Source organism: Canis lupus, chromosome 28 (genome assembly GCF_048164855.1).
Source record: "Canis lupus baileyi chromosome 28, mCanLup2.hap1, whole genome shotgun sequence".
Lineage (NCBI taxonomy): Eukaryota > Metazoa > Chordata > Mammalia > Carnivora > Canidae > Canis > Canis lupus.
Window position 1 is genome coordinate 9,267,234 of NC_132865.1, and position 17,953 is coordinate 9,285,186.

At 36.7% G+C, this 17,953-nt stretch overlaps 1 protein-coding gene and 1 long non-coding RNA gene across 10 annotated transcripts in view; one reads left to right on the forward strand and one right to left on the reverse strand.

Moving 5' to 3' along the window:
* Positions 1–17,953, reverse strand: part of WWP1 (WW domain containing E3 ubiquitin protein ligase 1) — a 117,230-nt gene that overhangs the window by 48,890 nt on the left and 50,387 nt on the right. For 8 of the 9 annotated variants that reach the window (XM_072803992.1, XM_072803991.1, XM_072803995.1 and 5 more), the window contains 2 exons: positions 17,558–17,742; positions 8,497–8,833 (listed from right to left, as the gene is read on the reverse strand). In XM_072803992.1, the coding sequence (XP_072660093.1) occupies positions 8,497–8,833; positions 17,558–17,742 (522 nt within the window). Of the gene's footprint in view, positions 1–8,496; positions 8,834–16,274; positions 16,373–17,557; positions 17,743–17,953 lie in introns of those variants that run through there. The other variant, XM_072804000.1, reaches the window with a different exon arrangement.
* LOC140620165 (uncharacterized) overlaps positions 16,377–17,953 on the forward strand; it is a 30,703-nt gene continuing 29,126 nt past the window's right edge. The window contains exon 1 of the long non-coding RNA XR_012019917.1: positions 16,377–16,504. This is a non-coding gene — a long non-coding RNA (uncharacterized lncRNA). The remainder of the gene's footprint in view (positions 16,505–17,953) is intronic.

Here is a 17,953-nt window from a genome sequence, read left to right on the forward strand (position 1 = left end):
ATGTGTGAATCTACTTGTACTGATATTGACATATGACAAAGTTTTAAAAAGCACTACTAGGTATTTAACGCAATGACTACAAAAATACTGATTTAAGGGGTGCTTGGGTGGCTGGGTCTGTTAAGCATCTTGATCTTGGTTCAGATCATGACTTCACAGATGTGAGATCAAGCCCCACATTGGGCTCCGCACTGGGCTTGAGTCTGCTTGGGATTTTCTCTCTCCTCCTCTGCCTCATCCACCACTCACATCCTAAAATTAGTAAATAAACTGATTCGAAGGGATACATGCATCTTGATGTTTATAGCAGCATTATCAACAATAACCAAATAATGGAAAGAGCCCAAATGTCCACCAAATAATGAATGGATAAAGAAAAGGTGGTATATCTACACATTGGAATATTAGTCATCAAAAACAGTGAAATCTTGCCATTTGTAACAATGTGGATGGAGCTACAGGGTATTATGCTAAGTGAAATAAGTCAGTCAGAGAAATACAAATACTACATGATGTCACTCATAGGCGGAATTTAAGAAGCCCTAAAACCTTAAAGGATTTTACTTCCCTTGAATGTGCTTGGCATTATATTGAGCATTTCATTATCTGACAAAATTAATGTGTTTTAATGAAGTGTGTTTTAATCCTCCCAACCCCCCAGATCCAAATGAGGATTCTAGCATCAACATCAGTGTATTCATGAAAGTAAATTACTTCTGTCATTTTCAGCTTAATCTTAGATAAAGAGACAAATGAGTGGAAGGGCAGTATTATCACGTACTTAGTCTTAAAAATAGGTGGTTACTGACCGTTAATATTCCCCTTTTGTCAGCAACTCTACTGCCATGTATTGCTAGTCTTTACTCATACCTGTCATGAGTTCACATAAGTGAACCTTTAGGAGATGATGTCATGGTTCCAGTAGATTAAAGTTACTGTTACTACCAAAATTCTACCAATTAACTGACAAATAGTTCATTTTTAAAGGAGTTTATTCCATTTTTATTCTGACAAGCTTTGAAAATTTTTTCTCTTTCCAAATTGAGATTTTTTTTTCCTAAAAAATCAAACAAACTTTTGGCTTTTATTGTTTTTTTATGTTTTGCCAAGCATGTTCCTTGGCCCAAAAACTGAGGAAGAAAAGTTTAATTACTCTTTTTTAGTTTAAATAAGTTAAATCATTTATAATAATCAGTGGTAACAATTTAGTAACACTTAATAGATTAAAGGTTGCATTATTTATACTTGGGGTTTTTTTTCTAACTATTTTGTTTTTGTACTTTTAAACCATGGGGGAAGTATCACTGGTCTGTCAAGAAATAGCAGTAATTATTACTGAGTTAGATAAGTCCAGTGGACCAGTCATTTCTTGTACAAATAAAACTGGTGGTACTAATATGTATCCAGAGCAATTTGAATTGTCAACTTCATTTTCTATTAATAGCACTATATAATGACACACATAAAATCATATAGTTGACTTCTGGTAAAAAAAAAAAAAAAAGAAACAAAACAGATGAACACAGTCAGGGGGAAAAAAAACAGGCAAACCAGAAAACACTCCCAACTTCAGAGAACAAACTGATGATTACTAGAGTGGAAGATGGGGAGAAAGGGGAGAAAATGAGGTGGATGGATTAAATGGCTGATGGGCGTTAAAAGGGCACTTGTGATTAGCACTGGGTGTTATATTTACATGATGAATCACTACATTCTCACCTGAAACTAATTATACTGTATGTTAACTAACTGGAACTTAAATAAAAACTTGAAAAATAATTTAAAAAAAGATAAAAAGCGATTGAAAAACACTGTGTAGAGTATGATCCCATTTTCTTAAAATTATTCTATAGGTGCATCCAAAACAGTAATTTATATAGCTACTCGGTAACCTCTTCACCTGCTTCTATCTTTCCTCAAAAAACCTGTCACTATTTGGCATTACTGCAGAGGTTGTGTATGCAAGGCCCCAGCTGGTCAGCCTGCTGTTACACATACTTCACAGCAGCAGAATCTTGGGCTCCCTTGATCCTCTGAACACCCAGGGCCTAGAATAAACTCTGACACAAAGAAACTCTTATATATTTACTGGTGGAACAATATATAGACACAATCTCTGAGTGTTTTTGTCTTACGTATGTTTTACTTGGTCATGTCTTAGCTTGCGATCAGAAACACATTACATTATTAGGGGAAAAAAATAAACATACCCAAGTATTTCATCTATATAATGGGCTATGAAACCTTGTTCTAGTTTTATCTCAGGTAAGCTGCAAATATTCCCAATTTAACATTCATGAATATTTATTCAGCAGGCCCTCATGTTCTAAGCATAACGCAAGCCATTGATTCTTTGTTTTAAAGGGGGGAGGGGCAGAGGGAGATGGAACCTTAGGCAGGTTCCACAACCAGCATGGAGCCCAAAGCTGGGCTCAATCTCAAGACCCTGAGATCATCACGTGAACTAAAATCAAGATTCAGATGCTTAACTGACTGAGCCACCCAGGCACGCTGGCCACTTGTTCTTAATTTTTCCAAAACAGGGGTTCATTTTTAAATTCCAGTGTTTTTGCTATCAGATTTTACCTCTCTCCCTACTTTTTCTGTAAAGTACCAAATAGTAAATATTTTGGCTGTATGGGTGAAAAGGCAAAATCAGTAATACCATGTAGGTATTTATATAGTAAGAACAAAAAGTCCTGTCATGCCCCACACCTCATTTTCCTAGCAGCTGGTCCAAGGGGAGGCAACTTGCTAAGCTGTCACTCCCAAAGTGAGATTCTACCTTTTGAGGCAGGACAGCTGCTACAAGTGAATCCCCAATGTGTACGTGGTGCCCAAGGCCTTCTGTAGCAATGACAGAGGAAGGTACTGGTACAGGGGAAGGGGTTGTGCAGAGCAAAGCATGATGCTCTGGATTGGTCTGGGTGACTCACAGCGGTAGCCAGCTAGAGCTGTACCCATGAGTTCTACAGAAGTGGTGGGCTAGAACTGGCAAGAGATCAGAATATCCCAGTGGCGGAAATTCATGAATACTTCCCTATACGTACAAATTACCTGGCCAAATGATGAAATTTCACATGAATTCTTTAATTTCATGGATATAAGTGCTAATTTATAACTGCCACACATCACTTTAACCATAATACTCTCCTTTCTAGTATTTAGGTTTTAGTCTCTCTAGGACATTTTATATAAATTTTCACAACTTACTATTGAACGAAGATCTTGCTTTAAAAACAGTAAATGTGGAAAAATTTGGTGAAATATATTACAATAAAAATAAAAGAATTTAGGGCAGCCTGGGTGGCTCAGCGGTTTAGCACCACCTTCAGCCCAGGGTGTGATCCTGGAGACCCGGGATCAAGTCCCACATCAGGCTCCCTGCATGGAGCCTGCTTCTCCCTCTGCCTATGTCTCTGCCTCTCTCTCTGTGTGTGCATGTCTCTCATGAATAACTAAATAAAATCTTTTAAAAATAAAAAATAAAAGAATTTAGTTACTAAATGAATAACTACTGGTTTCAAAACTTGGATAATGGGATAGATAGTAAGACTTGCCTTCTCCTAAACCACAATGAATGGTTACCTCATTCTCTCCTGTACTACTAACCTCTATGTCCACGAACTCTTGCCCATCAGAAACTCACTAACCATTAAGTCTCTCCCATTTTATAAAACAAAAACTAATCCTCAGTTTTGTATCTCCTCTTAGGCATTTCTACCAACCAAATATTCCTTTCTCTGTGTGTTCACAGGTAAAAAGTTTTATATACCAGCTCTCTTTAAAAGTTTTCTAAACATATCTACCCCACCCATTCATTCACTCTATCACACAGCATTCTGAATACAGCTCCATTTCCCAGGAACTGCTTTGTCAAAGGTCAACAATAAATAATCTCTTTGTTGTTAAATTCAAGCAGTGCCTTTCAGTTCTTTTCTTACTTGAATTTTTTAGTAGTTTTTGACTTTGTTAACCATTTCCTCAGAAGGTTTTTACAAGCTAGAACCTTTGCCCAGTTGCTTACTCACTCAAAATCATTTAATCGAGCACTACTTCACTTACTTAACAAATATTTATTGAGTGCCTGCTATGTAGCAGACACAGTTTTGGGCATCAGAATATAGAAATGGACAAAATAAAGCCCTTTCCAGTCCAGTGGAGAGAAAACTGACAAGACACAAATACATGTCACGTGGTGATCTAAATGTTATAAAGAAAAATAATATAAGTTATGCTGATTAGAAGAACCCTACTCAAAAGTGTTCATACTGATTCCATTTATATTAAGTTCTGTAACAGGGAAAACTGACCTAAAATCTATAGTGGAAAAAAATCAGGACAGTGACTGACTGAAAAAGGTACTTAGAGAACTTTCTGGGGTGATAATAATATTTAGTATCTTGATAAGGGTGTGGGTTAACCCATGTATGCATTTGTCAAAACTCATCAAAATAGTGTCTTATGCATTTCCTTCTATGTAAATTTTACCTAGAAAACTTTAAGTAAATATTGAACTCTAATGATATGCAAGCTCAAGTACTGAAGGTCAAAATGTACTGATGTCTGCAACCCACTAAAATGCATTTAAAAATTAGATGGAGAGATGCCTGGGTGGCTCAGGGGTTTAGCGCTGGCCCTTGGCCCAAGGCGTGATCCTGGAGTCCTGGGATCAAGTCCCATGTCGGGCTCCATGCATGGAGCCTGCTTCTCCCTCTGCCTGTGTCTCTGCCTCTCTCATTTTCTCTCTCTCTCTCCTCTGTCTCTCTCTGTCTCTCATAAATAAATAAATTAAAAAAAACTTTTAAAAGAATAAAATAAACATAAAAGTTAGATGGATAGAGAGATGAAGAGACAGGAGATCAGCAAACAGTAAAATGTCAATTACAAAATCTAGTGGTACATATAGGTGTGTTCACTGTCAAATTCTTCTAATTTTCAGGCATGTTTGTAAATTTTCCTAGCAAAAGGCTGGAGAAAAATAAGGCAGGGTCAGGGGATGGATGCAGAGGGGCCTGATTTAAACAGGGGGAACCAGAAAAGGCCTCTGGAGTAAGCTAACATTTGAGCAGAGACCTGAATGAGTCATGCAGGTATCAGAGGAGTAACATTCCACACGAAAGTCTAGGCAAATGCAAAGGTCTCTGGGTGAGATAAGGCTTGGCCTAATACTCAAATGTCCTCTCCAGACTGGAATACTCTTCTCTCAGAACACTTGTGATTCCAGGCACTGTGATTCCACTAGTAGTTAGCTAAATAACTGAGCAAGTTACAAAGACAGGAAACATAGGAACTAAGAAACTTCTGAGGAAAGAGAGAGAAGATAATGTAAATTTGAAAACTGCTAACTCAGACAGTTACACAAAGAGAGTACTGCCTAAGCCAGAAGAATCAACTTTGGTTCCACTGTTCTATCCTTCAACCACCTCACAACTAATTACCAGGACACATCTTTTTTTTTTTTTTTTTTAAAGATTTTATTTATTTATTCATGAGACACACACACACAGAGTCAGAGAGGCAGAGACACAGGCAGAGTCGGGAGAAGCAGGTTCCATGCAGGGAGCCTGATGTGGGGCTCGATCCCAGAACTCCGGGATCATGTCCTGAGCCAAAGGCAGATGCTCAACTGCTGAGCCACCAGGCGTCCCGACCAGGACACATCTTATCATCACTCCAAGAGAACAGCATCCACCTTAGTGCTGGCTATTTTTTCATCTGGATTAGTAACTTCTAAACTTTTCTTTTTTTTTAATATTTATTTATTTATGATAGACATAGAGAAAGAGAGAGGCAGATACACAGGAGGAGGGAGAAGCAGGCTCCATGCACCGGGAGCCCGACGTGGGATTCGATCCCGGGTCTCCAGGATCGCGCCCTGGGCCAAAGGCAGGCGCCAAACCGCTGAGCCACCCAGGGATCCCCAGACTTTTCTTTTTTAAAAGCATCTTTTCTTTTAAAATCAAAAGAAATAATCTTTTAATGATTTTATTTGAGAGAGAGAGAGAAAGACAATGAGAGAGAGAGTGCACGAGCTGGAGTGAGGAGCAGAGGGAGAAGGAAAAGCAGACTCTACACTGAGCAAAGAGCCCTACAAGGGGCTCAATCCCAGAATCCTGAGATCATGACTTGAGCTGAAAACAAGAGTGGGACACTTAACTGACTGTGCCACCCAGGAGCCCCTGCTTCTAAACTTTTTTTGATGACAGCTACAGAATAAGAAATGTGGTTTACATAAACATCTCTTTATGTACTAGATTGCTATTTACAGAGATTTTATATACACAAACACCCACCAGAAAAATAAACTTTCTGGAAACGACGTTTACTCTCACTACAACTGACAGTCTTCAGTATTTTCTATTCCAGCCAATACTGATTTATTTCAATTATATGTTTCAAATGCTGGTCACAATCTACAAATGAGGTGCAAACTTGCAATCTGAAAATCACTTATCCAGGTTACTACAAAAGTCTCCTAACACAAACATCATATCTGGTGGCTACAGGCATGCTGAAGCATTTATTTGGCCCCATAGAATTAAGTTTATGTTCTTACTACCATTTTAAATCATAATGGCTGCTTCTCTCATTTATAAACCAGTTTGTTTGCTATCCTGTCTCCTTGACTCCTACTCTGTCTACACCACAGTTAGAATGAATGACCTAACTAAAATGCAAACAGGGCTATACTACGATCCTGCTTAAAAGTCATTAATGTTTATTCATGGTTTTCAGGAAAATACTCCCACACTCTCAGAAAACTATACAAAATTCTTCATAGGACTGTTTAGTCTTCAGTACATATGTCAATTCCTCAAATGCTGAACTCAAGCTGTAACAAAATACGATTTCCTGAGTTCCACTTACACATTTTTATGGATGCTAGAAATCTGAACATGCAGTTGGCTCTACTGAGAATGAAGCCTTCCTTCTACCACTAGTGGCTACATTATTGCTCTACTAACTCCTAACCCTCTTTTAGAAATCTGTGTAAGGATCATCTCCTTCAGAAAGTATTTTCTGATCTTCTGATCTCAATAGTGTAGGCTACTCTCCTGAAAGACCTCTGTATATGTTCCCGTCCACAGCTTGCTAAACGTACCTCTAGCCCAGCCTTAACTGTACAGTATAGTTGCTCCTTATTTATCTTTACCCTCCCATCAGACCATGAGGTTCTTTTTTTTCTTTTTAAAGATTTATTTATTTATTCATGAAAGACTCGACCCCAGGATCACGCCCTGAGTCAAAAGCAGACACTCAACCGCTGAGCTACCCAGGTGCCCCCAGACCATGAGGTTCTTCACAGCTTTTGAATATGTATGTGTCGCAGTGGCAGACTCATGAAACTAGGATAAAGGACTAAGTTACCAAAACAGAAAACAAAGAGACAATGAGAGATTTTTGAGAGAAAAAGGTAGATACTGTAAGGTCTACAACGCTGGTAAGTAAACAAGTGGGGATTTCCAGCAAGTAGCTGAAAATAAGCTCAGAAAAAGGTCTGGCCTGGACATACAGATTTAATAGTTACGGTGATGGGAGAGTATGAGTGCCAACAGAGGAAGAACACGTGGCCAGAAGACCAAAGGCCAAAAAGGGCTGAAACGACTATAGGCAGTGGGCAGAATCAGATTAGCCAGCAAAGAGCACTGAAAAACCAGTTCAGAATATAATATGGGGCCATGAGCAAAATGACTGTAATGAAAAACTGAGGGCAGTAAGGTAAGACCTCTAGAAGTACAATTTCAACAGCTCCAAAGGGAACCATTCTAACCGCTGTTGTGTAAGAAAGCACCGCATCCATACTTCTACTATACCATAGTCAAACTGTACCACATATATGTTTACAAGTCTAAGTCACTATAAATAAGCTTTTTGAAGTCAGAGATAATGAGTGACTCATATTAGTATCATTAGAGCCGAGTAAAAAAAAAAAAACCTGTTATATAAATCTGGGAGACATGACCAAATGGAATACACACACAGAATAACCCTTTAAAGGAAATCTCAGGAAGCTGAATATTTTCAGTGAGAAATTTAAAAGAGATTAGGAATTATTAAGCAGTAACGAAAAACTGAGTTTGCAATAGAGCTATTAGCAGGGTTAGGTGACTTTTCCAGCACTCAGTGCTGAGAAAAAGGATGGCTAGCTATGCTGGGCCTGGGGAGCAGACCATAAAGGAAGCTAGGGAAGTGAGGTAATTATGTAGTGCTACCCAGTCTTATCTAACAGTAAAAATAAACCAAGAATCAAATCAAGAATGTCTTGCAAATTAACACAAGGTTTTTTCTTTTCCCTTCACACTGCACATACTTCATAAGTAATTGTTCCCTGTTTTAAAAAGTACTTGATTTGTGGCAAATTGTATCAGATTCCAACTTTGATTTCAAATTACTAACCAATGCAAAAATTTTATATATAAATTCAACAGTCGTATTACCAAAAAGCTGCTATTCAAATCTAAGTGAAACTTATAAAAAATATATTTAACATACCCTGATGGCAAAGTTTCTGTGTTGGTATTTCCAGACTGTTGCCTTACAGGTTCCACACACCCATCTGGCTGTCTTAATTTGGCTGCCTCAAAAGCAGAATTATTTCCAGAATTAGAGGCAGCAGGGTCTAAAGTACTTCTAGCTTCAGATCCAAATGCTGCACTGTTAGAAAGAATACATTCATTGTTTTCTGAGGAAGCCAGTATTTCTTGAACTGGAGGATCTTCAACAGTAGTATTAGTGCAATTTGAAGACAAGGCGGTTTCTTCAGATACTATTGCAGTACCCATGACGGAAGCATTATCAGTTGGTGCAGATGAGGATGATTCTCCATTAACTGAAAAGAGAAAAATCAGTAAGATGAACTACCAAGGAATGACAAAGCAAACAACTCACTAGGTACACTTATTTAGTACTTAATTCACCATGAGTACTGTATCAGGTACTGATGAAAATAAAATTAGATTGTATTTTTTCCTGCTCACATTTTAGAGATGAACATGTAAATTAAAGGATACAGTTGACCCTGGAACAACACAGATTTGAATTACGCAGGTCCATGTATTTGCAGATTTTTTCCAATACAGTACGAATCTTCTTTATGATTTTAACATTTTCTTTATCTTACTGTATTGTAATAAGGCAGTATATAATATACAAAATAAGTGTTAACTGACTTTATGTTACTGGTAAGGCTTCAAGGTCAACAATAGGCTATTAGTAGTTACATTTGTGGGAGGAATCCAAAGTGATACAAAGACTTTCAATTGGTAGGGTGGGAGGCGGTTGGGAGGTGTATGATGTTGGTATTCCAAATCCCCTCTTGCTCAAGGGTCAACTGTGTGTGTGTATATACATACTAATAACCTTAAGGAAAAGAAAAACCAACATGAGTATAACATATCTTTCCTCCAAATGATCAATTGTGAAAGTCTGCATGGTTTATATAAAAACTTTAAATGATCCCTTTTAATCTCCCTTTTCATATGCAAATAGTAGCTAATATCAAAAATGCTAATAGGGGAAATACAATGGCATTAATGAAAACAGTACTACAGGGGACTGCCAAAAAAGATGCAGAAATTCATTCTACGCTTTCTGAAGAATGACTCAGTACTGGGATCCACTAATACAGTTGTCTTAATATTCATTTTAATTTTTTTTTTAATTTTTTTTTAATTTTTTTATTTATGATAGTCACAGAGAGAGAGAGAGAAGCAGAGACACAGGCAGAGGGAGAAGCAGGCTCCATGCACGGGGAGCCCGACGTGGGACTCGATCCCGGGTGTCCAGGATCGCGCCCTGGGCCAAGGGCAGGCGCCAAACCGCTGCGCCACCCAGGGATCCCTTAATATTCATTTTAAATGTGATTGATGAATTTCAATTATGTATCCCTATTAAAGTAAGTCAAGTTAAAACTAGAAGGAGAATAGATTATTGACCAAAACCTATTAGAAAATTCCACATAAAATTCTAATTGAAATGGGGAGAGGGAGACTTAATTAAGAGTAATAGAATCTTCAGGTAGATTTTTAAAGAAGGAAAAAGACTTAAATAGTAGAAAGGAAATGTACTATTAAAGGAATCAAACTAATTACAAAAAAACCCAAAAAAACCAAGAGAATGAATCGAGTTCTGTCCAAATATGGGGGAGAGAATGGCTTTGGAGGAAAAAAAATACAAGAAAGAAAATATTTACAGTTACCCCATACCAAACACTGTTAGATAACATAGAGAAATGAAAAAAAATGTTCATAGACTAAATTCTGGTGTCCCGCATATGATTTTCACTTTAAAAATTATCTCATTTAATATTTATTCTTCAACAGTGCATAAATTAATGTCCAAAAATGGAAAGGCTTAGCAGTATTCTTTTCAAAGCAAAATAACACCAAATGGGAAAAGAATAAAAGAAGTTAACAGTCATAAACCTTTATGCATACTAAAACACAGTACAGTACACAAAACACAAACTGTTAAAGAATGAAATACTAAGTAACACCATTCATTCAAGGCAGAAACTTCTCTCTTATAAAAATTCAACAGCAAGTGCTCTCAGCACTTCTCTCCATCGCACCACTACCTCCTGCTCCATCATTTCTTGCTTTCAATACTGGCAACAACCTCTTAATTTTAGTCTGCTTGCTTTTTCTTTTGTCTAACTACAACTCATTTTCCAAATGACAGTCCAAAGAAATCTTTTTCAAAACATTTAACAGATCTTTTCACTATCCTAATTGGATACACCAGTGGATTCCCATTACTACCAGAATAAATTCTAAACTCTTTACCACAGCCTATGATGAAATTAATCTGCTCCACGTCTACCCCTGATTTCTCACAATGGTTTCCTTCTGTTCTTGCATACAGTAAACTCCTTCCCACTCAGAGATGTGCACTTACAGTTCCCATGGTATCAGAATACTCATGACTGGCTTCTTCTCATCATTTGTAGTACATGCTCAATTACATCTTCAAAATGCAATTGAGGCAGTGCTTGAGTACCTTATTTAATGCTGTTCTGACCAGTCCCTAAGCTGTTTAGTTTCTCATGTTCTGAAATCATTTTATGTATTTATTTTTTTTCATTATGAAGTTCAGAGTGTGAACTTAATTGTATTCACTCTTGTATCCACCAACTGTTAGAAAATTCTTGGCACATGAAAACAATAAATATTTGCTAAATCAATAAATTAAAGACAAATCACAGAGGAAGAAATAAACAACATACTTCTTTCAAAACTATGCAGATTAAAGAGTTTAGTAGAAATATTAATTAAGTGTATGAAGGATTTGATAACACATCTGACTTAAATTACAGTTAGAGATAGGTAGCTTTGAGTTTCCACTATATACATTTTCCATCCAAACACCTCTTAAGAACTTTTAGAAAACCTGAGATGTAAAACACCAAAGGAAAATCCCCAATTATACAATGAGACCATATTCTAACTACAAGAAATAGAAACAAACAATAAAATACAACTTATTAAAATGTTTACTGACATAATCTGTTTAAGGGTTATCTTAATTGGTCTTTACAGTACAATGCTGAGACAGGTAACAGCATTATTCCCATTTTACTGGTGAAAAAAATGATATTTTTATGTCTATAAAAATGGTAGCTCTCCCCCAATCCACAATCAATTTGCTTAGAAGAGAAATTAAATAATACTGAGTTAAAAAAGAAATAATCATGAAATTATAAACTTTAGGGAAATTAATAGCAATGAAAACACTTGTATCAAGTGCTCCTAGACAAAGCCAAAGTACCTAAGGATATAAGAAAGAATGGCAATAAATGAGCTTAGCAATCAATTCCAGCGCCAGGCAGGAAAAATGGTAAAAGAAATTAAAAGACCAATAAAACAGATCAGAATTTCCTAACTTACTTGATAAGAATCAGCTGGGATCTCATTGAAAATACAGATCTTAGTTCCTATCCTAGACTTAACTGAATTTCTATGGGAAATCTCTAAGGAAGAGTCTGGGAATCTGTTATTTTTAACAAATGCTTCAGATGAATTCTTACCAGTAAAGTTAGAGAAGACATGAAGTGTACCTTTCTGGGTTTTATAAAGAAAAATATATGTTAGAACCACTTTATAAGTCTCAAATATATGAACTAAGGGGCACCTGGCTGGCTCAGTTGGTAGAGCATGTGACTCTTGATCTCTTGAGCCCCACCCTGAGTGTGTAAATGCTTAAAAAAAAAAAAAGCTAATTTTTGAAATATATTAACTATGTCAAGAGAAAGAAAAATTGAAAAGACTCATCACCTGGCTGGCTCAGTCAGTGGGGCAAGTGACTCTTGATTTCAGAGGTGTTGAATACAAGCCCCACATTGGGTGGAAAGATTACTTTAAAAATCTTTAAAAAGAAAGTAAAAAAGAGAAAGAAAAAGTCACCACATAAATACGAAAAAGGTGATGAAAGATCTAATATTATTCCACGAAAGAGCACAAGACTCCCTTAAGTTTTCTCAGAAAATTCTATAAACCCTTCAATGAACAGATCATTTCTGTGTTATTTAAAGTGGCACAGTACATTAGAGAAGAAAAAGAAAAATGGAGTTTCTTAATTTATTCTGTGAGGATAATATAACCCTAAAGTTGAAACTAAATAAATTAAAAGATGGCTCAACATTAGGAAATTATATTAGGAAGTCGGACTGTGCAAACATTTAAAAAAGTAGTATGACTATTTGCAATCCAAACCAAAAAGCTTTCAATAAAACCATGACAAAACACTTTAAAAAAGGAATCAAGAAAAATTAGTAAACAATCTAGATTACCCATCAGAAACCCACAGTAAGCATCATATATGAACTGTAAGACATTAGAAGAATTTCCATTAAGGTCAGAAACAAATTAAAATCAGGAACAAAACAAGGAAGATCACAATCACCATTCCAATATTGCTGCTTACTTTGACAATGCATTAAGACAAGAAAAAAGTGAAAAATATTGGAAATAAAAAGATAAAACTCATTCACAGAGGGTAAGCTTATTTCGAACACTCATCAGAATAAACTAAAAAACTTAGTACCGATTAAAACATTTTAGCACAATGACCCTATATAAGTTCAACATTAAAATTACCCTCAAGACCTATCTAAACAAGCCAGAAAACATTACTAAGAGACATTTTAAAACAAAATGGATGGAGAGAGACATAAAACACCTCTGGATGGAAGATTCAACACTGTTAAAAATAAAAATAATAAACTCTCCTTAATATGCAAATACTGGTAAGGAAGCAGAGCAAGAGGAAAATATCACTTATTGCTGGTGGGAAAACAAAAGGGTGCAGCCAATTTGGAAGACAGTTTTGCAGTTTCTTACAAAAATAAGCATACTCTTATTATATAATCCAGCAGCCATGGTCCTCAATCCAGTTAAGTTGAAAAAAACTGCACATGAATGTTTATATCAGCTATATTTATAATTGCCAAAAGCTGGAAGCCACCAAGATGCTTCAAGGTTAATGGATAAGCAAATTTAGGTATATCCATACAATGGAATATTATTCGGCAGTATGAGAAATGAGATGTCAAGCTACAAAAAGATATTGAGGAGCCTTAAATGCATACTACTAAGTCAAAGAAAGCTCCAAACATCTGATGTTCTGAAAAAGGCCAAACTATAGAGATAGTGAAAAGATCACTGGTTGCTAGGAATATGGGGAAAAGGATAAACAGGTAGAGCATGGGGGAGTTTGAGAATGGTAAAACAATCCCTTATGATACTGTACTGGTGAGTACAGTACAACATGTCATGTACTGGTGAGTATATGACAACATGCATGTCTTTTCTTTTCATTTATTTTATTTTTGAAGTAGGCTCCATGCCCAGCGTGGAGCCCAACACGGGGCTCACAACCCTGAGATCAAGAGTCAGGCGCTTAACTCACTGAGCCACCCAGGCGCCCCAACAACATGCATTTCTTAAATCTCACAGAACCCATATAACACAAGGGGTGAGCCTTGATGAAAACTATGGACTACAGTTAATAATAATGTATTTATACTGGTTCATTAATTGTAACAAATATACCACAGTAATGCAAAATGTTAATAATGGGAAATTCTGGGCAGGGTAGGATGGCATATCTTTAACTGGAGAGATTAGATAGATAGATAGATAGATAGATAGATAGATAGATAGATAGATAGATAGACAGATAGATATATCAGTGGTTCTCAACTGGAAACAAATTTGTCCCCCACTCCAAAGACATTTTTACAATGTCTGAAGCTATGTTTGGTTGTCACAACTAGGGGAAAGAGAGGATGTTACTGGCATCTAGTAGGTATAGGTCAGGAATGTACAATACACAGGACAGCCATCCACAATAAAGAATTTCTGGCCCAAGACGTCAACAGTGCTTAAACTGAGAAACTCTGATGTGTATGTACCCAGCCACCAAGCAGCGTCCTCCTGTAAAATCAACATCTATCTATGGTAGCTGCAAAATAAACATCTGTTAACATGATATAAAGATGTTTGAAGGAAAATGGAAGGCAGAGAAAGAGGAGTGAGGTCAGGATCATAGGTTCTTTGCTCATGAAAGAATATGGAGAATTATATGTAAGCTAGTATTTAAAATGTGTGACAGGTAGGGTAGTAGAAGTTTATGCAAAGAAACATTTCCTTCTCTATAGATAAAAGACCACACCCATGGACTTGGGGTGATTTATTTATTTAATCTATTTATCTATCTCTATTTATTTATTCAGAGAGCACATGTCCAGGCAGAGGGAGGGACAGAGGGAGAGAAGTCCAAGCAGACTACATTCTGAGTACAGAGCTCAATGAAGGGCTTGATCCCAGGACCCGGAGACCGTGATCCAAGTGCAAATCCAGAGTCAGATGCTCAACTGACTGAACCACCCAGGTGCCACTCACTGACTTGGTTTCTTAATGAATGTATCCCAATCCTTAATTCAGCCATTATGACATGTGGGTTACAAGACATATCTGCCTACTTTGTTTAATCCTTGAGAAGTTTCTCTTGTGCTTTATGATATGTACATCTCAAAGCACCATGCATTTGCCCTTACTGTAACTATTCAAATAAAGTAGAAAAAGGCAGAAATACTGGAGTATTTGCGTATCATTCTTACTCCTTTTTAAAAGTGTGACATGAAGAACTACTTCTATATATAAGCACTTTAAGTTTCTTTAAAGTCTATTCACACTTGGAAGAAGTGGGTGGCTATGAAGGAGGTAGTGTTCGAGTACACGGGCCTTTGGCGATGGCGCGGTTCTGTATCTTGATTGCAGTGGCAGCTACATGATGCCAGACATGAGAAAACTGCACAGAACTATATACACACACACAACACAGGTGTAACTGGCGAAATGTTTTGTCAACGCCAATTTCCTGATTTTGAAATTGTATGGAGAGACAATTTAACTGGAGAGATTACAAACTGTATCAAGATACAGAACCATACAAACTGCCTATTTTAGCCTAAAATAATTAATATTTATAGCAACTTACTTATCAAATGGACCTTCTTAATCAAAACTTTGTCAAATGATGGGGCAGCCCTGGTGGCTCAGTGGTTTAGCGCCTCTTTCAGCCCAGGGCATAATCCTGGAGACCCGGGATTGAGTCCCACGTCAGGCTCCCTGCATGGAGCCTGCTTCTCCCTCTGCCTGTGTCTCTGCCTCTTTCTCTCTCTCTGTGTCTCTCATGAATTAATTAATTAAAAAAAAAAAAAAAAAAAAACTTTGTCAAATGAACAGGAGAGAGAGAAAAAAATCTCCCCGCAAAACTCTCTTGTATAATACTGTCTCTGGTAGAATGAAATTATTTGTCTTAAAATTCCTTAGCACAGGCCCATAATCCCTTATCTGAAACCCAGGGGGCAAAGTATATTCCAGAATCTGTCACTTTTCAGAACTTAGGAAATTAATATGGCACATATATTGTATATTACAGTAGTATGTGAGAAGGCTTAGGAGCTACACACTGTAATTACACAATATTTTTGTGGCAAAATGCAGAGATACACTAATCATGATGAAATATAAATACCTTCAAATCAGTTCTAGTCGTTTTGCCATCAAAGTTGTTTACCAAAACATCCTTTTGGTTTTAAAGATTTTAGTATGGGATTAAAACATGTAATGAGTTATACACTGAATATGCACACTCCTACCCATACTCCCACTCCAACATGAAAACTGACTTTTAAAGTTCTTGGTTAGAAAAATAAATACCATATTTGCACTAATGCCTTAAAGATTACCCCACTCCTTGAGAAGTACCTGAATTCATCCTCCTTCTAAAGGATGACAGATCACACAAAAAACATTAGCAGAGTGGTTGCTACCAACAGAAGAGATTCCAGAAGTCTCTGTAAACCAGCCAATAGAATGATGACACAGGGGACTGTTTTGTCAGATGTCACCAACATTTATCAGAAGAGGTTAAAAACAATCACTAAGCTGGATGAGGGAGTATTATTTGAAGCCCATCAGAGTATAAAAGATGAATGGTATGACTTTGAGACACTATAAAAATCACACACAACACAGTGAACAGGGAGGCAGAGGGCAGAGAGTTGAAAGAGGTAGGGTCAGTCAAGGTGGATGTCAGTTACAGCTCTTCTACTCCCTAACTGTGATCTCTGTGCCTCAGTTCCTCCCAGGAAAAAAGGGAAAGATCTTAGTATCTATTTCAATTTATTATGGTGAAAGTTAAATCACTAAACAGACATTCAGTGTTTAGAACATTGATAGCACAAACATTAGCTATTATGATTATCCTATGTTTCCTAGTAGTTACTGTGAATGTTGTGGGAATTACTTATAATGGAGCCTTCAATTCTAGTTCCCCTTGTGTTTTACTGTCACCCTGAAATTTTGGGCAAGGATAAATAAGAGAAGAACGTGGGAAGTGAATTTGCTCCCAATGGGAAGGGCCTATAAAGTACCTGACAAGCTATGGAGTATAAATAAGAGATCCTGCAACAGGGAGAGCCTTAGTAAGTCCTCCTCCCTTTTGCATCAACATCTGATTATACTCAAACATTAAACCACGCAACTATCTACTGGTCAGTGGATACTTTCACCAATCTACTCAAACAGCTAAGTATTTTAGAAAGAAAAGCTAACACACCAAATTCCAGAGTTTAAATGGAGGATGATGACAAGAATGATACAGAGTAGTGATATAAGCCTTTCTGAAATAAGCATTCATCATTCTTATACTTTTCATGAATTAGGAGTGAACTTAATAAATAACTGCCCCTTTATCTAATTATTTCCAAAAATATCTGTGGCATGAAGCCTAAGAATCTAACTAACATATAAGAACATGCTTAGTGAAATGTATTGTTATTTCTAAGCTAAATATATATTTGGAATATCCTACTAAATAATCTAGAAAAATTCAAATTATTAGAAAATATTTCAGGTATTGTGATCGTTACATTCCTATCATAAAACTGAAGATTAAGGAAGATTGTGCAGTAAAAAGTGTAGGCACAGGTACATAAAGTTTAATTTAGTTTTCATTTAAACAATGAGTCATAAATCACCATGCTTACCAGTGTCATTGGCAGGCTCAGATGTGAGTGGTTTTGGAGCTGGTGCATTTTTGGGTCTGGCAGCAACCTGAGACGGAGATGAAGGCGTGTTGTCTCCATTAACTACATATGAACAGCATGCGTTTTGAGCTAGAGTGCTTGTGGGTACATGATTATCTATTCCATTGGTACCTTCAACAGCCAACCTTAAAAAAAAAGATGCTTTTCTTTAATAAGTACAATTAACTTTCCATTAAAATTGTCATAGGAAACCTTTACCAAATTCTTAATATTAAAGCAAAGTGATAGGTAGAAAGAGTAATGAAAAAAAGAGCATACTTTTATTACATTAAAATTTACTTTCATTTCCAAGTGTATCCACACTAGCAGATATCTGTACACTCAGATATATACACA